Source organism: Myotis lucifugus, unplaced genomic scaffold, assembly GCF_000147115.1.
Source record: "Myotis lucifugus unplaced genomic scaffold, Myoluc2.0 scaffold_56, whole genome shotgun sequence".
NCBI lineage: Eukaryota > Metazoa > Chordata > Mammalia > Chiroptera > Vespertilionidae > Myotis > Myotis lucifugus.
Genome location: NW_005871104.1, coordinates 6,905,907 through 6,930,631, shown reverse-complemented (window position 1 = coordinate 6,930,631; position 24,725 = coordinate 6,905,907). Strand labels below are relative to the sequence as shown.

Here is a 24,725-nt window from a genome sequence, read left to right as displayed (position 1 = left end):
GGAGTGTTTGTGTAGTAGGCACAAGTTAGATTGCTTTTCTAAAGAGATAGGCGTATACATTCTACCAAATGGGTGAATCGGGCTTGGCGGATTGGGTTGGGGTGGTTAGGGCTCAAGCCTCCAGGTTGGGGCCTGTGCAGGCACTGTCACTCTTCCTGTCTTATGGATGGGCCATCTGAGCACAGAGAGGCTCAGTGCTGGGCTCCAGGCCCCACACTGAGGGCAGGAGGTAAAATAAGAGGAAAAAGTAGATCTCCTCTGGTTCTAGCAGGAAGGGTGTGGGGTGAAGATCAGAGCCCGCTGTCTACCCTGCTGTTCTTTCCTGCCTCAGTATCCCCAAGGTATTGCCCAGGAGCCCAAGGGCTTTCCTGACACAATGTTCCCCTTCATTTCCTAGCGGGAAACTGAGGCCCAGGGAGGAGCAGGGACTCACCCACACAGGCCCACACACGGTGTCTCGATTAGGACCAGAGCTCAGACCAGAGAAGGGTTTGTTTCCCCAAAACTGCCCCTGCTCCCCACCCCCCATCTTTGGCAGGCTGGGTAGCCAGAGCCCTCAGGGTGGCCCAGAGCAATGCTTGGGGGGCAGAGATGGGTGTGTGCTGGGGAGAAAGCTGCCAAGGAGGGGTGGGGCAGCGTCCAAGAGGAAGAGCGCCAAGAAGCCCAAACCCCAGACGGAAACCAAATGTATTTTCTCGGTCCTCAGAGGATATTTGGAACAATGGAAGTAGGAAGGGGGAAGTTGGACTATAAAAAGGGCTTCTTGATATTAAAAAAAAAAAAAAAAAGTTGAGTCTTTAAGTTTGACTTTTGTTTTTCTGGAGGATGTTTATGTAACTTCCCAAAGCAAGATCCCAGGGCCCTGTGAAGTTTGTTGGGCTGTTTCTAGACTCAGGCTCTGGGGCTGGGAAGGACTTGACAGGGACATCTCCCCATTGTGCAGTTGGTGGAACTGAGGCTCTCAGAGCGGGGAGGGGCCTGCTTGAGGTCAAACAGTAAGGGCGTGGAAGACTTGGGACTAGAGCCTGGGTCTTCCGGTGTCTTTTTTTTTTTTTAAATATATTTTATTGATTTTTTACAGAGTGGAAGGGAGAGGGATAGAGAGTCAGAAACATCGATGAGAGAGAAACATCTGATCATGTGTCCGCAACCAAGGTACATGCCCTTGACCGGAATCGAACCTGGGACCCTTCAGTCCGCAGGCTGACGCTCTATTCACTGAGCCAAACCAGTCAGGGCTCTTCCGGTGTCTTGTAAGAGGCTGTTGTCTTGGCTTACTTCTCTGAGGACCCCGGCATGGAGGCTGTGCAGGGGCTATACAGGGGTCCTTCTTGGAGACATGCAGAGCTGCTGGGTCGGGAAAAGGCCAGGTCTGGCCCGCAGTGCGGTGGGCCCACTAGATGGTGACTTGCATGGAGGGGAGGAGGCTGGATGGTTCACAGGGTGATGCCACCCCCTCCAGATGCTGGGACCCAGCTGTGCACCGCCTGCCCAGCAGCTGGGAGCTGAGTCACACCTAGTGGGTGCCAGGCAAGGGCTATTGTGTGTCATGATTCATTCAGTTCTCCCCGTCCTGAAGGGATGAGTCGGCCCTGAGCACTGGTTTGTGCTCACGTCTGTGGATTTAAGCAGCTGTGCGTTTGGGCTCCAAGTTTACATATGAGGGGGGTCCAGAGGATTTGAGGGAGTCCCTCCCCTCAGCCGCCTCCTATCTCTTGATCCTTTGTGTCTTAGGATCTTGACCCATCCATTCTCACCGATGCAGAGATCTGTGAGCCCCTGAAACCAAGTGAACGTTGGGAGGCATTTCTGTGCATTCTTCTTCTGCGGCACCTGTAGGTTTCGTCAGGTTGTTAGAGGACTTGACCTCCCCTGAAGTGCTGACAGGAGGGCAGGGGTCGCGTGCCTGCTGCAGGCTTGAGGAGGCTGCAGAAGAGGCTGTGTGGTTCTCGCAGCAAGCAGCCTGGTGGCAGTGCAGCACCATGGTGCAGTGTGGTCGCGGAGGCCACTGTCGGGTTCCAAGCCAGCACCTTCCCTGCAAGCTGCATGCCCTCGGATGAGTTGTGTCTGTGCTTCAGTTTCCCTGTCTGCTAAATGGGAATAATAAGCACAGTTATGCCATGATAGACTTGCTAATTTGCTGTGCAATCCTGTTAAGTGCCTTATCCTGGGGTCTTAGTCTCCATCTCCGGCTCTGCATTCTGAGTTGGGCTCTCTAGGAACTTCAGGGCAAGGTCGGAGAGAGGGGTGGACGGGGGAGGAGGGAGACTCCCTCTGCATTCTGGGACTCCCTAGTCCAGCTCCCCACTCCGTGCCTTGAACCCATGGCTTTGTCCTGAAGGAGGGTTATGTAATCAGCCGCCTGGCCAGGCAGGACTCCCTTCTCAACCTCGCTTTGTCCCCATTGTCTCTTCCTCTCCCTTCCCCCGAATGGAGCTGTTGCATTAGCCGACCTGTTCTTCAAGCTCCAGGGATGAAATCGAACCTGTGCTATTTTGCCACCAATTGATTTAGTCTGGAGGTTTGCTGGGCAGGTGGCCCTCCTCCTACCACCTGGGGACAGACAGAGCTGATGCCTTTGTGCCTGCTTTGGAAATGGAGACAGGGACTCCTTTGTAGGGGGAAAGGCAGGCAGTAGGTGCGGGGGGCCTGGACCCATGGTCCCTATGGTTCCAGCAGGCATACCCACCCCCTCCCCACGACTTCCTCCCCAGCAGTGCCTGCCCCACCCTCCAGGCCAGCACGGGAAGTCATCCTCCACGGCGTGCTCCCTGTCTCTTTCAAGAAAACAGAGGTCACAAACGGGCAGGCCACATCCGCCCCCCAGGCAGATTTTGCTTGGCCCATGCCAAAAATTGAACTAGTTGACAATAGGAAATTTTACATTAAAATCCCAACTTCTGGCTTTACTTCAGAAATGGGAAGATCATATAACTCCGAGCCGCCATTCTCCAGTGGCCACTCCTGGAGAGGAGGCACACACACTCCACTTGGCCCAGCCCCACCAGCCGCTTCACACACTTCCACGGCCTTTCTGGCCCCCTAGGCATCTGAGTTGGCAACCCTGTCCTGAGGGCAGGGGCTGCTTTCTCTCCGTGTGGTAGTGGTACCTCTTCTGTCTGCTCTGTGGGCTCCTTGAGGGTTATGGAGGGTCCTGTGTCCCCCATACACTGTGCTCAGGCTCAGGGTGAGGTACACAGCAGGAGCATAATAAGTGCTGCCTTTATGAATAAAGGTGTGGCAGTGGTGCTCCCCACCAGCTGTGAAGGTCCATTTAATAGAGGCTCTGGATCCGCCTGCCCTGTGGCCCTCGAATCCTCTCCCACATAAGCTGTGGCTGCTTAGCTACTGACCCAGACAGCTTCTTAAGCTGCGGATAAAGAGTCACGGAAAGTGTCCCCTGCAGCATGACCCAGGAGAGGAGCACTGAGCCTGCACCTGTCCCCACCCTGCGCTCCCCGGGGCTCGGAGGGGTTGGGTGGAGAAGGGAGGCTGGGATCGCAGCCTTCAGAGGGCATGATGCCAGCCCTTTGTGTCCTGAGGGGACAGGGGACGGGAAGGTGGGGTCATTTCAGTTTTCGGGGGGGGGTCCCCCCCCCCCCCCCCCCCCCCCCCCGCTCCTTCCCTTCGGGCCTTTCTCTGTTTCATTCTCCTTCTAGAGTTCCTGCTTTCACCGTCAGCCCTTTATCCAACTGTCTGTCCATCTGAGCTTTATTTCACTCTTAATTGAAATCCTAAGCATCCCTCGAGGCCAGCTAAGATGTCTCCTCCTGGAAGAGGTCTTAGCGGAGAGGTCACAATTGCTCTAGGTACACGAAGACCTGGGAAGCTTGAAAAAATGTGTGCAGATTTCTGTCTCATCTTTGATTCCTTCAGTCTGGGGTACAGCCTCCCTGCTCTGGAAGATTCAGACTCGAAGGGCACCCCGCTGTGTGGGTCCTGTGGCAGGTAGACTGAGGCTTCAAGTGTAGACTGGACAAGCCATTTACAGATGGGTAAACTGAGGTACACAGAGGGAGTGCGCGGCAAGTCGGACCTGGACTCCAGGTCTTCTGACGCCCAGGCAAGGCCATACTCCTCTGTCCCCACCTCCCCCTGCAGGATCGGTGCCTCATCACTCAGTGAGGACAATCGTCTGATTATGATGACCTGTAGGCTGGGGCCTGGAAAGGTGAAGCCACCATGTCACAGCCACCCTAGAGGCAGAAACCGGTTGGGTGTGCAAATTACCCCTCCAACATCCTCCATCCCTTTTTTTATTTTTCCTTAAACTGTTGCTATAGGCCTGTGCCCATTTCCGCCTGGCACTGGGCTTCACACTCTTTATTCTGAGAACAAAGCTTCCTTCTGATGGTCCTGCTGACAACAGGAAAGGGGCAGGCGTGGCCCTGGGCTTCCCTCCTCCGCCTCCTCTTGCTGGGAGGATGGGGAAGCCTTTGTAGATGCTGGACCCCAGCAGCTCTGGGGGCTGGGAGGGAGGGCAGCAGCAGCCTGGCCCATGCCCCTGCTGGTGCCTGGAGCCACCCTGTGGGCCCAGCTGTCAGATTGGAAAGTTCTCCTTTAGTGGTCAAAAGTGGGCAAAGGCATCGGACAGGGACCAATGTAATTGTCCTGTTCTGGTCCAAGTAGCGAGTTGTTAGATTTGACCCGCACTGTTCATGTGACAACCTCTGGGTTGCAGCTGGCACTGGTGGAGTATTGTATTGGCTCCCAGGTGACCCTGGTCTTCCAGGGGCCTGCAGAAACCGAAAGGTGTGTTTAAATGAGGAAAGCAGTAGTCCCTCATTCAACATCTGCTTTGTTCCAGGCACTTTTCTAGGCCCTGGGATGCAGCATTGAACAAAACAGACCAAGGCTTGGGGCTGATATTGTAGCGGTGAGATAGAATCAACAAGCAACAAATACTAGCCCAGCACTAACTACTAATCAGGTAGTGAGAGGTGCCTGCAAGAAAGCTAAGGCTGGAAGGGAGGTAAAAAGTGTGACTTCAGGGAGTGGCTCTGCTGTGTCAGGTCGTGGGAAGCCTCTGGTAAGGGGACAGTAGACTCTAGGAGGGAGACGGGAGCCATGGGGTATCTGGGGAAGAGCATTCTAGGCAGAGGGAAGAGCATCGCAAAGACTTCGAGGCAGAAGGGTGCGGGGTGTGCTTGAGGAACAGCAAGGAGGCTGGCGTGGCCGGGGCAGGAAGAATAAGAGCCATCCTGGTGGGAGATGGGCCAAGGGAGTGTGCAGGGTCTCCCGGCCCATCCAGAGGACTTAGCTGTTGGGTCAGAGTAAAGGGGAAGCGGCTGAGGGGCTGGCCAAGGTGTGACTTGTTTCAGCGTAAGTGTGAGAGGGATCGTGTGAGCTACTGTGTGGAGAGGAGACCAGCTTGAAGCGGGACTCTGGCCAGGAGGCTGCTGCAGTCACTCCCATGAGGGAGGACCTCAGTGTGGGGACGATTGGGGAGTCCACTTGTGGCTTGATTTTGCAGGGTGAGCCACTGGGTTAGATGTGGGGTGTGAGAGGAAGAGGGTGTCCATGGCAAGGTTTCTGCCCTGAGGACCGTGTTGTCATTTACTGAGACAGGGCGGCTGCAGGACAGGCAGGTTTGGGGAGAACAATGGAGATTTCAGGTCAGAGGTGTGAGGTTGGCGCTCCCCCTGGGGTTGGGGAGATTGGTCCTGGGCCTGCCCCATCTTGTTATTGAAGGGTGATTTCCTCAGGGGCCGTGAGGGTACCCAGTGGGACCCTCCTGCTTTTCCCTTCCTCTGGACAGAGGGAAGAGGCAGATCCTAAGGACTCATTGCTGTGGCGTTGGTCCGGGCCTTCCTGCTGGGCATGCCTCTGGGTGGGAGTTCCTCCTGGGGTGGAGGACAGGGAGCCCTGGAAGGGGAGGCCTTGTCCTGACTCTGCCGCCAACACAGAGAGCTTTTTCTCTGTGCCTTGGTTTCCCCTCCTGTACATAGAAGCATTGAGCTGGCCCCGGGGTCCTGAGGGTGGCAGGGGCACTTGAGGAGGCCGCACAGCACCATGGTCAAGAACCAGAGTCCAGACACGGGTTTGAATCCTTTCTCTGCCAGTGACGTGAGCTCTCTGAGCCTTAATGTTCCCATCTATAAAAATGGGCCAACCTCAGTACCTGTGTCTCAGAGTCACGGTGAGGGTTAAATGAGACAATGTGCACAAAGCGCTGAGCAAAGGCCCTGTCACACACAACACCCAGTTAACCGGCTGTTGGTAACAGTGGCCTGTGTAGCCAGTCAGATTGAAGGGTTTTGCCTGGTGGGTGGTGGGAGCCATGGAAGGTTATTGAGTAGGAGCATGTTTCACATGTGGGTTGAGGGGGCAACTGTTAGTGTGGAGACTCGGCTGAGCCCCTTTCACCTGCCAGAGTGAGACCTGAGGGCCGGCACTGATGGACTCTCCTGACCTTCCCCACCCAAGAGTCTTCGTTGACTTGGCTGGGCAGCCTCTGCCTAGCCCAGGTCCCTTGGGATGGGGTGGTCATTTTCCCTAAGGTCTCCTACAGGACCCCTTGCCTCTCTATCCCAGGGGCTGACCTTACGAATTGAGTGAGGGGCATTGAAGGACGGGTGACAGTGAGGGGACTGAGTTGCATGTAGGGCTCTGGACAGGGCCAGCGGGGGCAGGGCGGGCCTGGAGTGCCATTCCACTGGGCACTTGTGTGAGTCAGGCCGGGTGGCGCTTGCTGCTGTGGAGCTGTGGAAAGGTTGACAACGGCGGAATGTGGCCCCCTCAGGACCCACACTTCAGTGGTGCCCAGGCATGCTGGCCGGCCCTGTGTTTTGCAAGCCTGTTTCCCAGCAGTTGAGCCGTGCCAGGATGGCCAAGGACATTTCAGAGTCCCCCGGGGCGCACAGCCAGGCTGTCACCAAGCATTGCTTGTTTTCCCAGGGTCCAAGGGTTTTTAGGGTTGGAGGAGGCTCTGGAGATATTCCAGGGACTTTTCTCACCAGCTGGGTAAATTGAGAGAGAGCAAGGCACTTGACCAAGGTCTCACAAGGCCGCCTCCCTCCTATCTGTCACCTCCCTCTGTTCCCATGTTCCTTGCTCAGACTCCTGGCCTCCTGCCCAGATGTTCATAACAACCTCCATCTAGTGGGCTCTCCAAGAGCTTTGTTTGTCCTTCTATTATCATAATCTTGCCATAACCTGCCAGGCACGCACACTCTTTGAGTGTGTCTGGTCTCCTGGTCCCTCTAGTCCCAGACAGAGCAGTGCCGCACCGAGATGCTGAGCTCAGGCCCACAGCCAGACCACCCTCCACTGGAATCCCAGCTCCGCCCCTCGAATCCCAGCTCCGCCCCTTCCTAGCTTGGTGACCTGGGGCCAGAGGCTCCACTTTCTGAGTCTCAGCATCTCCACCTGTGAAATGAAAACAGTAGCAGAAATGAAAACCTGCACGGAGTGAGCGCAACAGTGGTCACTTTGTTATCGGGCCATCAATGCTGGTCACACTGAAAAGTCAAGGGCATGGAGGGGAGACAAAGCCCTGGACGGGGAGGCGGGAGATGCAGACTCCATATTCACTCTCAAGCACTGCCTTGGTGTGTGCTCTTTGGGAAGTCACTCCTCTGCTGGGAACACCAATTTCCTCACGTGAGAAAGAGAGAAGAAATCCCTGCTCAGTTCCTATAAGGTTGTCATGTGATGCCAAAGCAATGTCTGTGAAAAAGCTTGGCGTCTGTGTAACGATTTAAAAATGGCACGGCAGTGGCTGTGGTGTGCTGGTGGCGACGAGGACATTGTAGGCACAGCGGTGGACAGCTGGCTTGGCTGCAGGCTGGTCAGCCTGCAAATGCCCAGCGCCCACACGGGCTTCCGTCCCCGCCTGCTCCCGCCCTCCACCAGCCTGCCTTTCACATTAGCCTCAGCATTGCGCCCTCCATGTGGGAGGTACAAAGACCCGATGGCATCCTCCAGGCCCTGTGGGTTCTGGGTGATCTGTGGTTGACATTATGGAATGCCGGGATGAAAGCCAGACACCAGTTTGAATCTCAGCTCAGCACTTCGCAGCTGGGAGCTTGAGCTTGCTTACCGCTATGAGCCTCAGTTTCCACATTTGTAAAATGAGGCCCCACAGAAGTGGAGCCACGCAGTTAGCAAAGGGCCCCGCATCCAGTTACACAGCTGACGTTGTATATAGTGTTGTCCACCTGGAGCGTGGTGACTTACGGATTTATGGACAGTGGGGAGTGGGGGTCATAGTGCCCGTTTCTGGGGTGAGCTGTGGAGGTCAGTTTTGATCCCTACAGAATCTCCCAGCTTAGAGTTAGGAGGGCCCCTGGAGCCATCTGGCATTATTCCATTTTACAGGTGAGCAAAGGCCCAGGAAGGTCCCTGAGGTCACTGAGGTCCCTGAGGTCACTGAGGTCACTGAGGTCCCTGAGGTCACTGAGGTCACAGGCAAGGCTGGGACTAGGTGAGGCAAGTGAGGCCCCGGAGCCAACTTGGAGGAGTGTTGACTCAGGGCGCTGGGAGGTGGCGCTCCCCCCAGCGTTGTGCAGGGGCACACCAGCACCTGAGGGGGGACCTCCTGAACGTGCGCCTGCTGCCTCTCTGGCCTCACCTAGAGGTCTAGGACTAGAACTCTGGTCTCCTGAGCCTTGGGAGTGTGGGGACACCTGTGAGGCACCTTCAAGAGTCTCACTGAGACCCCCTGGGTCCCTTGAAAAGGAGCCTGTGATATATAGGTCACCCGGCGCGGTTTGCTGTGTCTCTGCGCTCTCGCTGCCTATGCTCCAGAGAAAGCGAGGCCCGCCTGTCCCCCCGCTGCTCCCTTCCCTGCCAGCTGCGCCTCTGTGTGAGCATATTGAGCCCCTTACCACCGAGGTGTGTTGGCAGGGGCTCTTGTTATGGCGACAAGCCCCAGCAAGTCTGGAGGGATGAGGCCCCTTTCATGTGGGCCTTGGGTCTCAGCAGGCCCCATGTTATGCCGGTCAGGCCTCCAGAAGATTAGGGGCTTCTGCAGCTCAAGTGCCTCAAAGCTTTATCTCCCTCCTTGGTTCCCCTGAGAACCTGGCTGCCTCCCCTTTGGCCACAGGGCCTGGAGCTTTTCAGTTCTGTCTGGCAGGCAGCCTGGTCGGGGTGTATCCCCCTGGGCCAGTCTGCCCATCACCACCACCACCAGGCCTCAGGTGACTTGTTAAGAGGTGGCCGAGATGGCTCATCCCTGCAGGGGTGCCTAGGATTTACCTGGGGCTGGCCGCATCATAGGCCCCCCTCCTGGGGTGACAGGAGGGGGCCTTGGACAGTCTGCCCCGTCTCCATCCCCAAGCCCCATGCATGCAGGCACACCACCTTTCTTCTCTATTTCTGCTCTTGAGGCCTCAAATTCTGTCATTAGCAGGTTGCTTTGGGTGTCGCTAAAAAGGCAAAAACCCTGGCGGGTGAACGCTCTCACATGTTTACTGCCGAGAAGGAGCCTGGCCCCTTTCCAGCTGCCTGTGTGGCCAGGTCGCTTCTTTCTGGGCTTCGTAAGGCCCTTCTCAGCTCTAGCACCTGACACTTTGGCCGTCACCAGCTTCCTCCTCTGCAGGGCGGGGCCATGGGAAGGGCCAGAAGCCAACGCCACAGCTGCTTTGACCACCAGCTGACCCCACCTGAGAATATCAGCCTTTCTTCTGCCTCTTCTCAGGACAGGTGGGGAAACTGAGGCCTGGAGCAGGGGAGGGCCTTGCTTAAGATCACGTAGGAGGTCAGGCAGAACTGCGAGCAGTTACGCTTGCTGCCAGCGAGGGCTCCTCCTCTCCTGGCTGTCACCTTTCCTGAGCGGGACCAGAAGCCTAAGGGCCAGGGACATGCTTCCTCTTCTTCCGTGGAAGGTACCTACAGGCAGGGGTCCCTGCCTGTTGGGGGGGTCCCTGGGCCGGGGACTGAATTGGGCTGAGGCCCAATAGGTGGGGGCTCGTGGCCTCTGACTAGAGACATGGTGGGGGTGGGGTGCTGAAGGCTTCCTGGAACATGGTTGGTGGCTCAGGGTGCCCTGGGGCCACCCCCTCCCTCCCGGGGAGGGGACTGGCCAACTGTAATGCCATTTGTCCTGGCTCTGGGATTAGGTGCGGCCGTGTTAAGTGAGGAGTGTGGAGCCATTGAGAGGACGCGGTGCAGTAAAGCGGCTGCTGCCTGGAGCTCCGGTGGGTCTTGTCATTTTCTCCCTGGGCTCCCTGTGCCCTCTGACCATGGCCCCTAGTGCCCTCCCTGCTCTCCAGCCCTCCCAGGTCTGTCTGGATGTTTGTGTGCAAGCGGCGTGTGCATGTTCATACCCACGCAAGAGGGGCCCAGGGTGCAGAGGTGGGGGCTGGCTGGCCGCGGAGCCTGGCGCTGGGTCCTGTCTGCCTTCAGGACCAGAGGCAGGTTCCTTCAGTGTCCCAGGCCCTGGGTCGCTGCAGAACTGGCCAGCAGCTTCCTGATGGAGGAAGAGGAGGTGTGGGAAGGAAGGAAGGGATCAGTTTCTCTTGCGACTTCTGACACCTCGGCAAGCCCTCAAATCCACCTGGAGCCGACAGGTCCGAGAGTTAAAGATTTACCGCAGGGCGGCAGGGCCATGGGGAGCTGGAATGGTGAGTTCCAGGGTGCTCATGTGTCACGTTTGTGGCTTCAGTCCTGTCTAGACCGTGAGAGCCACGGCTCATCAAAGCCCACAGGGCCCCTAGAGGGTTTCCATGTTCTTAACTTGGGGGCCAGTCAGAGCCACCCTGAATTTGTGTAGAATGTGGGTGACAGTCCAGTAACAGCCCTCAGTATATTCTCGAAGGCTTCTGTCCCCAGGAGCTCATCAGCTTCCGATCTGGTTCACTCCCCTCATTGTCCAGTTGAAGAAACAGAAGGACAGAGAAGGGACGGGCCAAGTCCGGAGGCACAAAGGCGCTGGGATGCTGATGTGCATGCACTTCAGGCCCACATGGAATTTGGCTTCCGCATCCATGAGATGAAGGTCCCCAGATATGCCTGCTCCTCGGAATTTCTCATGGGGCATCTGGCGATGTGGGGTGGCATGTGGGAGGGCAGGGGCTGGCATTTCCCTGCTCCTCTGCGGGGGTGGCAGCCAGGGGAGAAGCTCAGGGCATGATAAACTTGTTTCTACTTCACTGGGAATCCATGACGATAAATGAGGGCATGGCGGGCCGTGTTTGCTACAGTACCTCGCGTGCAGCAGGCCCGTGAGGTTGTCGGTCACCATTGTCCTTCCTGTTGGTGGTTAGCTGAGATCTCCTGCTTCTGAGCTTCACTCCTGCCTCTCTTTCCTCTTCCTTAGCAGGAGGCCTCTTCCTGGGGCATGGAGGCAGCCCCCCTTTCTCATGTGGGGCTCCTGCCTGGGACAACAGAAGCCCCTGATGTAGGAGAAGGTAAGGACCCCTTAGCTGAGGTCCTGCCTCTCTGGGGACCTGTGCTGGCTCTTCTGCCAGTAACGGCTTTCCCGTTGCAGATTCTCCTGGGTTAGCCTACATGTAGGCAGCTGGGGCTAGCCGCCCACAGAAAGCCTCTCCCTGGATATGCTTTGGGCTGAAGAGCTGGCTCAAGAATGGTGTGGAATGGTGGCTAGCAGGACTATATAGAAGTTACAAGCAGGAGCTTGACGTGGGCTGGCTTGGGCTCCTAGCTCCACCTCTGCCTAGCTGTGTGACCTTCAGTCAGTGGCTTACCCTCTCTGAGCCTAAGTTTTCTTATCTGTGAAGTGCACATGTCAGTGATACCACCTCTCAGGATGTGAGGATTGGGTGTGATAATTCAGGGAAAGCTCTCAGCACAGCCCGGGTGTGGGGCTGGTCAGTTACCAGGAGCTCAGTCACTGCCAGCTGCTGTCAGCCAGGGAGCTTATGGTATTTGCAAAGAAATATCATCTAGTCTTTTTGAGTGCCTGTGATCTGAGCCTAAGAAAAATAGGAATGGATTTGATGGTGTTGCACATGGATTTGGGGGTTGGGAGGAGGGACCCCTATTCTGGGAAGCTGATGGGCTCATGAGGATCATGCCCTGGGGTGGGCCTGCCCATCTGGGTCTGCGCTGGGAGCTTCAGGGGAACTGGAGCCTGACCTTGGGACAGGAGGGCAGCTGGTCCAGATTTGCTTGTTCCCCGCTCCGCCCTCCCTCCTCCCGCTCCCCCCACCCCCACCCCCAGCAATCTGACTTGTTTGTTTGCTCTGTAAGCCCTTTCCTCAGAGCTGGTGCAAAGGTAAACTCTCAACTCAGGCCCTGTTGGAAGAAAGACAAATTCTCCACAAGCAGGTCTAAGTTCCTGAGGTTTCTTGCTGGGCAGTCCCTGCCGGGGAACCCACAACAACCAGGTTGAGAGCCTGCGAGTGAACCAGGGTTTATGCTTTGTTTGCTTGTACATTGATGGATGATTTGTGGGTCTACTTCCAAGAAGGCTCATTAGAGTCTGCTTTTAAGTTAAAATACACATAAAATGGATGAAAACAAAAACAGAAAAAGCTCCATTCAAAGGGCGCAGAGAGTGGGGTGTCCTGGGTGAACACAGAAGGCCCGGGGTTTTGAAGGATGATGGGCTCGGTGGCTCTGTGCTGAGATTCCCCATCACCCACTCTTTAGCTCTGTGTGCTGGGGTAACTCAGGGGCCCCCTCTGGGCCTCAGTTTCCTCGTCTGTGAGATGAGTGGAAAGTAGCTGATGGTGCTGTCGTAAGGGTTAAATAATAGCACTCAGGCATATCCTGTCTGATAAATGGAAATTCGTATTATTAATGCTTTCAGCTCAGAGATAACTCATAGCAGATTCAAAAGGGGAAGGTAGCAGGCAAGGGCACATAGCTCATGGGTGTGCCGACTGTGGGTAGGAGACCACTTCTGCCTTGGAGCATTGCTTCCTGTGAAGTTGCGGACCAGTGTTCTAGTTGTAAGAGCAGCTGACATCTGGCAGTAAATCTGGCATTGCACGGTGGGATGCAGAGCAGGGGGTCGAGGACTTGAAAGCCACAGCTGGCAGAGTCCCACCTCCCGCTAAGGCTGGCCCGAGAGGGGGATGGGCAGGGTTTTCTTGGAAAGAAAATGAACCAAGGTAGGTGGGGGTGGGTCAGGCCTAGCAAGTGCATCCCCAGAGGTCCTTTTCTCTCTCTGGGCCTCATTGTCCCTGTGTGCTCACTGCAGGGTGGACTGCACACTCGTTGGCCTTGAGACTGAGCTAGACTGCAGTAGTCCCTTGGTGGTGGCCCTGGACTCCAGGGTGGCTGATGGGCAGCAGCTTGGCCCGGAGCCAGGCAGCACTGCAGGGCTGTGGGGGATGGGGTGTGCATCAAATTCCAGCAGAGGAGGGATTTGCTGGATATGGGCCTCCCAGGGGTGTGATTGAGCTGGAGAAACTCCTGCACAGCTGGGAAGCAAATGTCGAGTATTTTCTCGGCTGTGCTGTACATGGTGGGTGGGGTAGGTTGGGGCAGGGTGGCTGGTGGAGTTTGGTGGCTGTGGGGTGTGTCTGGGTAGAGGGTGGTGAGGTGACTGTGCTGGGGGTGTGACAGGCTGGGAGGGGCTGGGCCAGCTGTGGGGAGTGTTCCTGGGATCGCTTGTGGGACTACCAGAACCTGGACTGCAACCATCCCTCCACCCCCAAACCCAGTGCCCATTCACATACTTTTTAAAAATATGTATTTTATTTATTTCTGAGAGGAAGGGAGAGGGAGAGAGAGTCAGAAACATCAATGATGAGAGAGCATCATTGATCAGCTGCCTCCTATATGCCCCACACTGGGGATGGAGCCCACAACACAGGCATGTGCCATGACTGGAACTGAACTGTGACCTCCTGGTTCATAGGTCAAAGCTCAACCACTGAGCCTCAATGCCGGCCATTCGCATACTTTTGAGCCTCTTTATAGGTGTCCTCCTGCACCTCCTCTCAACTCCCCACCCTATTCTCTTGCCTGTGGCCCAGATGCCTGTGATGGCACCATGTGAACATAACAGCATCTTAAGAGTTTTCCTGTGCTTTCGTGTGCATGTGAGTGTGGGAGATATAGGGAACATTTGTCAGGCATAACCCAGGCAAGAAATCACATCTGGGCTGGGTGAGCATGCGGGGCTGTGAGCACCTTCACTCGTCCTGTAGCAGCATCACAGCAGAGACGTGAAGCCTCAGCCCAGAGGCCAGCACCTTCAGTGCCCAGGGCCATGCGTGCCCCTAGTGGTGCTCGGTAGGTACACAGGAGGGAACAGGGAGGGGCCATCTGCTCCTCCCTGACTCCCAGCGTGCTCCCAGACCTGTCCTCCCCTCCTCGCTTTCTGGATCCACTCTTAATTTGATACGTGGCCTTGGGCCAGTTCCTTCCTGAACCTCAGTTTCCAAGTCTGCTAAATGGATAATGTTTCTTAACCTACATCACTGTGTGCCTGGCACTGAGCTGTCGTCTCTCTTAGTCTTGGCTGCGTTTAGATAAGCAGTGTAAACCCCATTTTACACTTGGGGAAACTGAGGCTCAAAGAGGTTGAGTGATTTGCTCAAAGGTCACAAAGTTAGTAAATAATGGAGGCCAGATTCAAGCTCTGGCGGGTTGGCTCCAGGCGGAGCCCTTAACTGCCATGCCAGCAGCCACTGCTGCCTCTCAGGTTGTTGGGATAAAACAGCATGAGGCATACAGACCTTCACAGGAGGCCCACTGCACATAGTAGGCACCAAGTATATGCAAGTTATGTATAGGTGCACGTCACCATGACAGGCACAAGAAGCTCAGTCATTGGTTGCACTTGCTGAGCCCACCTGTCCATCAGGGCAGAGCTGGACCCCTCCCCAGTCCTGATCTCTGGACCACTTGCTCTCTGGGAAGACCCATATAACTCTGCCTCCTTTCTCTCTGGGCCCTAGAGAGGATTATGGGGACCCAGAGCATTTCAGAATAGGGAGTGGGGCAGGAGTGACTTTCAACTCCCAAGCAATGGCCACAGTTACCGTGGTATTTCCGAAAGTGCGGCGTTGCCATGGTATCTCCATGACGACCAGAGCATCTCATTCATTATCCCCAGCACCTTGGCAGGGAAAGCTGGACCTAAGGCTGGGAGAGCACAGTGGGAGCCTGGCTGAGGGCTAGAGGCCTCTGTGCTTGAGGCCCCCTCATGCTGTCCTCCCATCCCAGTCAAGGATTCCCTGCAGACCCTGGACCCCCTCTCATGGGGTCTGGATTCAAATTTCAGCTCTGCCACTGACTAGCTGTGCAATTTTGGGCAAGTGACTTAATCTCTCTGAGCCTCATTTTTCTCAATTATAAATGTGAATAATGTCAGTATTAGTTGTAAAAGGGCTTAGCACAGGGCCCAGCTCATGGTAAGTGCTCAATACATGGAAGCAGTAAAAATAACAATGGTGACAATTATAATGTTGGTTTTTTTAAAATTATTATAGAAACCTCTGAGTTTCTTGGAGGAATGACAAGATTTTGAGTCAAGATTTAGCAGTTTCCTATGTGACTGTGGCACATCACTTCACCTTGAAGCCTCGGTCTCCTTATTGCTCATTTATTCATACCCTGAGCACTCGAGAAGGACCTATGCCTGGGAAAGTCTTGGGAGCTTCCAGGATAAATCAGACTTATTCCTGCCCTACAGGGCACCCAGGCATTTGGGGAAGGGAAAGAAAGGAAATTGGTATTTGGGGAGGCCCTCTGTGTGCCAGCTGCCAGGCAGGGCCTGCCCGCACAGAGGTCAGGAAGTCCTGGTCCAGACTGGGACCTGCAGGCTGCAGAGTGCAGAGCTGTTCGTGGAAACATCCCGAGTCTACTCTGTCTGGACCACACGCTCAGGTGCACTCAGGGGCTGGGCAGGAAGCCAGATGAGGGAAGGAGGGGCCTGTGGCACTGTGCTGACTGGGGAACACATGGCCAGCCTACCCGAGGCAGGTGCTGTAAATGCCTCCGCTGATGGTGGCCAGTGGGGATGCGTGCCCCGTGTCACCAGAACGTGCTCGTTTTAAAGGCAGCCTAGAAGTTGTGTGAAATGCCCTGATTTTAAAATGTTGATAACTAATCTCAAAAATGTTGTGCAGGTCAAAGGGCACACATCTGCATCCTGTTCTGGCCTGAGGTCCTGATTTTCAGCCTTGGCTGTGGCATGGGGATGGGTGGGAAGCCTGAGGAATGGGACCCCCCGGGGGCAGGAAGGGTCATGGTGCGTGGGGATGACTTCAGAGAGGTGATGACATTGGAACTGGGGTCTGGAAGGATGAATAAGTGTCCCAGGGGTAGGGGAGGCATTCCAGGCAATGGGAACGTCATTAGAAAGGCCTAAATGCTTGACCAAGATTGGTGTCTGGTTGGGCGAGGCTGGAGTTTGGCTGGTGATGTCAGCAGGGCCCAGGCAGGGTCCAGGCCCTGGGCAGTAGGGGTTGTTGAGGCCTCAGTCCCCAGCTGTCTTTGAGGCCTTGGTGGCTCCAAGGGGGATTAGAAACCCTCCAGCTCCCCATCCCTAGAGCCTGGGGTTCTGGCACGCAGGCTATTGGAGGCCTTGAGTGATTGGGGTCAGACCTGTGAAGGAGTGCCGGGGGGGCGGGGGGGGCAGTGCTGGAGCCAGCTCACTGGAGGCCAGTGCTTATTCACAAAGCTCCTGGCCCCTCCCACTCCCACCCCAGGTACTTGGACTTCTCTGGGGACAGGCTGGTGGACCCATTTTCTTGCTTCCTTTACCCTCTCTCTAGCCTGGGCTGGGCTGGGCTTTACCATGGCCTTCTCCCTAGCCTCCTGGCCTCTAACCTTCTGGCCCCTCCCTGCCCATCCATCTAGTTCCTGGGAAAGGCCACAGCCTCTGCAAACGGGGATTCAGAGGGAGCACGCAGAGCTTTGCAGTGTTCGCGGGCTCAGTTATTGTCCACATGATGAGTACTGGAAATAAACAACAGGCATGATCATAGCGCTGGCCCTCCGCGCTGTGCATCAGCCATGGCTCTGAGCACTTCATATGGATCAACTCACTTAATTTTCACAGCTCTGGGAAGTATGTCAAGTTTTTCTCTTTTACAGATTAGGAAATGGGGGCACATAAAAGTTAACTTGCCCAGGATCCCACAAGCACTGGGTGGTGGGCTTGGGTGTGAACAGAGGTGCCTGGCTGTATGAGCCTAGGGCTTTAGGTCCATGGATGGGTTTGGGGTCACAGGGTCTGGACTTCTTGAAATCATTACAGCATTTTCTAGGGCATGTGCATATTTTTTGATGGAAAATGTTATCTGATTCCCACAAGGGTCTATGTCCCCCAGATGCCTCCGACGCTGCTGATCACATCATTTCCACACACGCTGAAAGGCTGTTAGTGCAGTAGACTGAGGGCCAGTGACCATAGCGCCCAGGCCTGCGAGGGAAGTGAGGTTGGGTGGCCTCAGGCCTCAGTGGCAAGCAGGTCACCATTGGAGCAGCTCTCCCTCTCCACCCACAGGTCTGTCCTGGCCCCGGGCCAAGGGGTGGGGCTCACTGGGATCGTAGGGCAGAGGGCTGCCCTTATCAGTGGGAGTAGGACACAGGTGCACCCTAGGTATAAACAGGACCAGTTGCCTCGGCCCTCCTGACTCCGCCCAGGAAACCTGTCCCTTTTTGCCTGCTGTCAGCTGGAACTTCTGAGTCCCTGGAAAGCCCACACACTACCTCAACTGTAAGCTTCGTGTGGTAGGTGCCCCTCCCTCTTCCTACCCCTGGGCAGCCCTTACTTGTCCTGCTGGTCAGTTCAGGTACCACTTCTTCCCGGAAGCCTTCCTCGGTCCTCCTCCCTCCAGGGACGTTGTGGCCTTCAGGTCTCTCACACGCCCTCCCTTCCCCACTGCCACATCATCCCCCTGCCTTGTAGGTGCCTGTTTTCTTGGTGGCCTCGGGTTCTCCATGGTGGTGGCACATAGTAGGGACTGAATTGTAGACTTGCAGCGGTTGAAAGAGCCCCCAGAAATCATCTGGCTTAAACTCCTCTCTAATAGACAGGAAGCCCATAGAGGGGCAGGTTGTGCTCCGGGTCACACAGCACATTATGACAGAACTGGGAGCGGACTTGGTGACTGAGACTGTCCTCCCCTTGCTTCTGAGCACACCTTTGTTGTTGTTGTTGTCGCGAGTATCACAGATGTCCCCTAATTTCCCCCCTTTGCTCCGGCCCCACCCCAGGCCTTCAGCACACTGTTGTCTGTGTCCCTGGGCTATGCATGTATGCATAGAAGATCTTTGGTTAATCTCTTCCCAACCCCTCTCCTCTCTTCCCTCTGAGATCTGTCAGTCTATGAGCATATCTTTTGAAAACATTTATTTTCTTATTTTCACAAAAATACCAAATGATTATTATAGGAAATTTAGGAAACGAACAAAAGGAAGAAAATAAAAACCCCTCCGAGATAATCATTGTTAACATTTTTTTTTGATTTAGTACCAGTTTCTAGCCTATGCATAAAATTTTTTACCCAAAGTATGACAATGCATACTGTTTTATACAAGTTTTCCACTTTAACAATCTATATGGTAATTCTATTGCTGTGTCAGTAAATGTTCTTTGACGTCTTGTAAATGGCTGCCTAGGATGCCATCACATGCTTGCGCTGTAATTGCCAAAGACAGTCCCCTGTTGTTGGGCATTTGCTTTTGTAAACGGCATCTTTGCTGTTATAAATAGCACTGGGGGCATATTTTTGCGGGGAAATCTTTATACACTTTGCCATTAAGGATAAGTTCCTAGTATGAGTTCCTAGAAGTTCTCTGGCACGGCATGTCGTACCCATGTGGGACACCCTGGATTGCCTTGGAGCTGGGGAGGGACTTCGAAGATATTCACCCCCAAGTCCATGTCTAGGCTTACATTCCCTCCCCGGCTGCACCAGCCCAGGCCCTTGCACCTCTGTCCCTGTCCCGACGCCCAGTGCCCTGGGGAGCTCTCCTGCTAGCCTTCAGCAGCTGCTTCCACTCATGTTGAAGGGAGACTAGAGGGCTGTGTGTGGGGGGATGCTATTTGGGGTGATGGAATTGGGGCCTTAGTATGGGTGGGTGGTCTCATCAGTTCTCCAGAGAAACCCATACAGGCAGCATGCCTGTCAGGGGTTGGCTGAGGGGGACACTGGAACCCAAGTTCTGGCTGCCTGGGGCCCTGCCCGCCTTCCCTTGACAAGCTCGGGATCCTGGTGTGTGTACCTGTGTGGCATGAGCCCTGAGGATGGAAGATGCCTGTTGCGTTGGGGCAAATAGTGACAGCTGCCATTTCTGAGCTATTGCTGGTGCCAAGCTCCTGGGCTGACTCACTCAGTCCTCCCTGAGCCCCGGCCCTGCGGCCCAGGAGTGCTGATTTCACAGATGAGGTCACTGATGCTTGAGAGGGCCCTTCCAGCACAGCTCAGCCGCCCGTGCCTCACAGCCCTGGCTTGGCTGCTCTGCCTGAGCCTCAGCCTTTTCATCTGTCGATGGGGCTGCTGCGCCCATTCAGAGAAATGGGGGAGGGGAGGAGCATTGCAGGTCATTGAGAGAGAGACAGTGAGGACGTGGTGTTCGAGTGTGATTTAGAATTCCACCTCCAGCTCCAGGCCTGGGAAGTGTCTACAGTCTCAGTTCTTCCCACTCCTGGCGTTTTCTTGGTCTAGTCTCTGACTCCAACGACTATAACAAATAGCAACTGCCATTGTAGACACCAGACGCTGGGTGCTGCTGTCAGCCATGTACACACCTTGTTGGACTTAATCCCCCAGCCTGTCTTGTGAGCTGGGTCCCACCGGCAGCCCCTTTTCGCACACGGGGAAACAGGCTCCGAGAGATTAAGGAGCTCTCGCAGATCATTCAGCCAGGTTAGGCAGCAGTACTTGAACTTGGGCCTGAACACTCATAAATTAACCCCAGAGCCCACATGCTGACTCTTCACTCTCTGACTTCTCTCCACAGCCTTGGCCCCGGGGGCCCCACCAAGCCAGCAGCATGTGGCATCCCCGGGCCTGCCCGGTGTCTTCCTGCCCGCTGCCCGGCCCCCCCAGGAGGCCCTGACGCCCTGGGGTACTTCTGCTGTGCACAGGACCACGTGGGGGTTTGCCATGGTGACATAAAGGGGCGAGGAGGAAGGAAGGAGCACAACCAGCCTGCGGACGGTGCCCCTGGCTGGGAGGAAGGGCCGGCGGCCCGGATCCTCCACTCCCACCGCCCGCTGAGGGCCTCGCTTGCTAACTGTCTGTGAACTTGTTGGCCCGTGGACAACTCCGGTGTCGCCTTCTGCGTGGGGCCTTGGGGTGGCCAGGGCAGGCTGGGCCTCTGGTGGCCAAGGTCTCGGAGACCAGGATGCCCACCCTGGCGCGCCTCCGCAGGCTGTGTCGGCACGTGTCCCCACAGGCCATCTTTTTCCTGCTGTTTGTCTTCTGTGTGTTCAGCGTTTGTGTCTCCGCCTACTACCTATATGGCTGGAAGCGGGGCCTGGAGCCCTCGGCAGACGCCCCCGAGCCTGACTGTGGGGACCCGCCGCCTGTTGCCCCCAGCCGCCTGCTGCCGCTCAAGCCCGTGCAGGCGGCCACCCCTTCCCGTACGGACCCACTGGTGCTGGTGTTTGTGGAGAGCCTCTACTCACAGCTGGGCCAGGAGGTGGTGGCCATCCTGGAGTCGAGCCGCTTTAAGTACCGCACAGAGATTGCACCGGGCAAGGGGGATATGCCCACACTCACTGACAAGGGCCGTGGCCGCTTCGCCCTCATCATCTACGAGAACATCCTCAAGTACGTGAACCTGGACGCCTGGAACCGGGAGCTGCTGGACAAGTACTGTGTGGCCTACGGCGTGGGCATCATCGGCTTCTTCAAGGTACGCAGGGAGCAGGGTCCCCGAGCAGTTAAGAGCTCCAGCTAAGTTTGAATCCCATCTCCACACTTGTTAGCTGAGTGCCTGACCTTTCTTATCTGTAAAATGGGTGTCATGGTAGCACCTCCCTCCCAGGATTTTTGTGAAGGTTAAATGGATGAGTGTATGTAAGGCACTTGGGGCACCCTGTGCCTGGTGCCTAGTAGGTGCTTTTTAAGGATTAGCCTTTATTAGGAGCACATGGCAGGGGAATTGCCTGCCATGCATGGGACTTGGCATATAGCAGGTACTTGCCTGACGGAGGCCCCAGGGATGGGTAGGAGAGGATATGCTCTGCTAGGTCCCTCAAAACCTGTTGTGGCAGGCCTCCTGAGGGATGGGTATGTCGTCCCCATTTTGCAGATGCACAAACCAAGGTTCAGGGGGGTTAGGTTATGTATATGTGTCTGTGTAGCCTATAAGTGGGAGAGCCAGGATTTGAACCGAGACAGACAGTTTGGGCTCTGGATCACAGGCTCTTTCCTCTGGGCTGTGGTGGAGTGTGGGGTTTATGCACCTCCTGAATTGGAGCCATTTTGCATTGGGAGAAAGAGAAAAAGAAATCACAGTGGGCAGGCCAGCTGCTCTGGGCTCTGTGGGGCACCCAGAATGACTGCTGGGGTCAGAGTCCTTGTTGACAGTGTCCTGGAGAAGCTGTCCTTGGGGAGGGGCAGGTGGGGACAGCTGGATGGACATCCAGAGGCTCTGGCCAAAGAACTTTGACCTGCCAGATGAAAGCACACTTTGGTTGGGACTCTAGCTGGGCGCTTGGGGGCATTCGTTCCTTAATTCAGTCAGTATTTACTGAGCACTTAGCATGTCCAAGGCCCTGTGCTGTGCACTGGGCACAGTGGTGGTCAAATGTGCAAGGTCCCTCTGTCACGGAGCTGACGTTGCCGTGAGGAGGGGTGGGTGACAGACAATGAACAAATAAACATACCCTGTGCAGGTGGTGAGACCTTCACAAAGAAATACGCAGGCCCAAGGGCAGAGTGGGCAATGGGTATAGCGGTTGAGACTGTTTTTGATAGAATGGCCAGGGGAGTTGTCCTTGATATAGTGACTGGAAGGAGGTGAGGGAAGGAGTTGTGTGGCTCTGTGCCAGGGGCCTTCCCGGAAGAGGGGAGGGTAAGTGCATGGGTCCTGAAGCAGGCTCTTGCTTGGCGTGAGCAGGGAGGGGAGCAGGAGGTGGCTCGGAAGGAGCCCATGCCCACTGTTGGATGACCATGCGTCCCCACGCGTTTGTGGACTCCCGTGTGCTGGGAGGAGCCTGGCGTCATGACGGGTTTCCACAGCGTGTTCTTATATGCGTTAATGCAGCAGGACGCTCTGCCACCCATTGAGGTTTTGTGGGTCAAGGAATTGAAGGCTCTTAGAAGTCCTGCAGTAGAGCAACCTGGTGAGATTTGTTCCCCAACTGGCTTGATCACAAAGCCCTTTTCCTCACAGATCGCCCTCCAGGAAATGCTGACCTGGTTTATGGCTTTATAGTGGCATAAAGTCAGACTCTCTTCATTGTCAGACTCTCTTCTTTTCTCCTGGACTCTGTTCCCTTTCCTTCCATGGACTTCATTAAGATCGAGTCAGAGCCCCAGGCCTGACATTTATCGAGTGCTCACCCGGAGCCATGCCCTGCCTGTCCTATATGCTTCACATGAATTAACTCATTGAACACTCGTAGACCATCCTCCAAGCCAGGGAGATACCCTCCTGATTTAAGAGGAAGCAGATAGAGGCAAAGAGGGGTGAAGAAATGTGCCCATGCGCACACCTCCAATGAGTACAGATCTAGGGTTTGAAGCCAGGCGTCTGGCTCTATGGGCCTTAGTCTCAACCATCATGCAGTGAGTTCAGGAACCTCATACCATTTATTTAGTAGAATTTGCATCAGGGGCCACATCCAGTGCACAGAGCTCCCAGTCTCTGGAAACCAGGCAGTGGACTGTTGTCATTGGGCACAGTTGGTACAGCTGAGAACTTGGATCCCATCTAGCCCCAGTTCCTTGCTCTCCAGGTGAACATGAGGCCCTGCGAGGGGCAAGGACGTGCTTAGTAGGGTCAGTGGCAATTCCAGGTCTTCCTGCTCTTCCTACCCTATTGAATAACAGGAGACCCCTGCTTGGTTTTGATCAGAGACCTGTGACTTTCTACTCTTACTGGCGCCCTCTGTCGGCCAAGATAGACATTTTTGGGGCTCTTTCTGCAAGGCCACCTTCAGCACTGTGCATTGGGTTGGCCAAACCCACATGGTTTGTGGACCCCAGGGATCTGGAGATTCATTTTCCAATTCCCACTGGTGCTGCATTCCCAGTTCAGCAGGAGAGCAAGGGCAGAAACGTCCAGGCCCTTGATTAGATCTTGTTGTCACCTAAAAGCAGAGTGACCTTGGACAGGATACTACTCAAGCCATCTGTAAAGTGGAGCCAATCACAGCTCCTGCCTCCCTGGGCCATGTTGAAGACAAAGCAAGACGGGGTGGGCAACTCCAGCACGGTGCCTGGTGCCTGCGGCCACCCAGTCAATGGCAGCGGTCATGCTTTGTCATTTCTGTGTCTAGCAAACAGCTGGTGGAAGCACTTAGTCTTATGTCTCTGAGCCTGTGCTCACGAGAGGTCCTTAAGGTGGAGCAGGTCTTCATCGGCAGTCCCAGTTCCTGACACTGACAAGGGCTGCCCGACCTTTTTTTGCACACTGACTGCATGCCAGACACTGAGTTCGTTGCTTTGCTTGCCTTACCATGCGTAAGTCTCACAACTGCCCTGTGAAGCAGACACTTCCTTTGCAGGTAAGGAAGTAAATTAAGTGGCCCGGCTGGTGTGGCTCAGTTGGTTGCGCCTTATCCCATGCACTGAGAAGTCGCTGCTTCAATTCCTGGTCAGGGCATATATCCAGGTTTCGGGCTTGATTCCCAGTAGGGGAAGTGCAGCAGGCAGCCTATACATGTTTCTCTCTCATCAATGTTTCTCTTTCCATCTTCCTTCTCTCTCTCTAAAATCAATAGAAACATATTTTTTTTTAAAAAGTTAAATGACTTTCTAGGATGACACAGCCAGTAAGTCAGAGCCAAGATTTGACAACCACACTCCTGGCTTCTAACCCAGAACAAGCTGACGCGAGGCCTGGAGAGGACACACGGGGTTCCCAAGGTCATCAGCCAGTCATGAAGTCGGTACTGGGCTTCCCAGTGCCTGGACCAGGGCTTCCTTCCGCTGCCTCGATGGCCTCATTGGAAGACTCGGTGTCTCCTGGGTGGGTCTTTAGTGCTGAGGGACAGGAGGGGTTCCCCTCCTGCGGGGCGAGGCCTGCCTGGGGGTCAGTCTCTGTGATGCGAGGCTTACTCTCCATTCCCTTCCCTGCTGGTTCCTTTCATTGCTGACAGAGTGGACAGTCAGCAACTTGGCTTTTCCCCTTCTTCAGTGTCTTCCAGCTGGGCAGCTGGCTGAGCTGCCAGCGCCTGGCAGTCAGCTCAGGGTCGGGGCTTTGAAATGGGATCCCCCAGTGCCTGTGGTCCAGTGTGACCTCCCAGGCCACAGCAGGTGAGGGACAGGGCCTGAAACACAGTTCTCATCTTTGACCCGTGCTGGCTTACAGGGTGGTGGGAGACTGGGGTTGGGAGAGGTGGCCTCTCAGGGCGGGGCGCTCTGCATTGAGGCTTGGGACAGAGTGGGCAGTTGGCAGTTACTCCTGGTAACTGATAACATCAAATTCGGCTCCTATCGCGGTTTACAAGGCCAGGGCCCTGCAGAGCCTTTGTGGGAATTAGAAAAAGCCCTCCTGCGTGAAGGAGAGTAAGAGGCACCTTTGTGGGCAGATGCAATTCTACCCTGGGGCACAGCGGGTGCCCTGGTGCAGTGCTCACCTGGCCAGCTCTCCAGGGCGGCCCTAGGCACCACCCGCCTCCCTCTCTAGCCTCCCTGGTGCCCGTTGTCCACTGTTGCTTTGCCCCCACCCCACTC

The 24,725-nt window shown here is 55.4% G+C and overlaps 1 protein-coding gene across 1 annotated transcript in view; it reads left to right on the top strand.

Moving 5' to 3' along the window:
* Positions 1–10,065: 10,065 nt before the first annotated feature.
* The window catches only part of NDST1 (N-deacetylase and N-sulfotransferase 1), a 35,502-nt gene continuing 20,842 nt past the window's right edge, over positions 10,066–24,725 (top strand). Inside the window, exons 1-2 of the mRNA XM_014456203.2 lie at positions 10,066–10,139; positions 19,834–20,733. Of these exons, the coding sequence (XP_014311689.1) occupies positions 20,221–20,733 (513 nt within the window). The 5' untranslated portion in view covers positions 10,066–10,139; positions 19,834–20,220. The remainder of the gene's footprint in view (positions 10,140–19,833; positions 20,734–24,725) is intronic.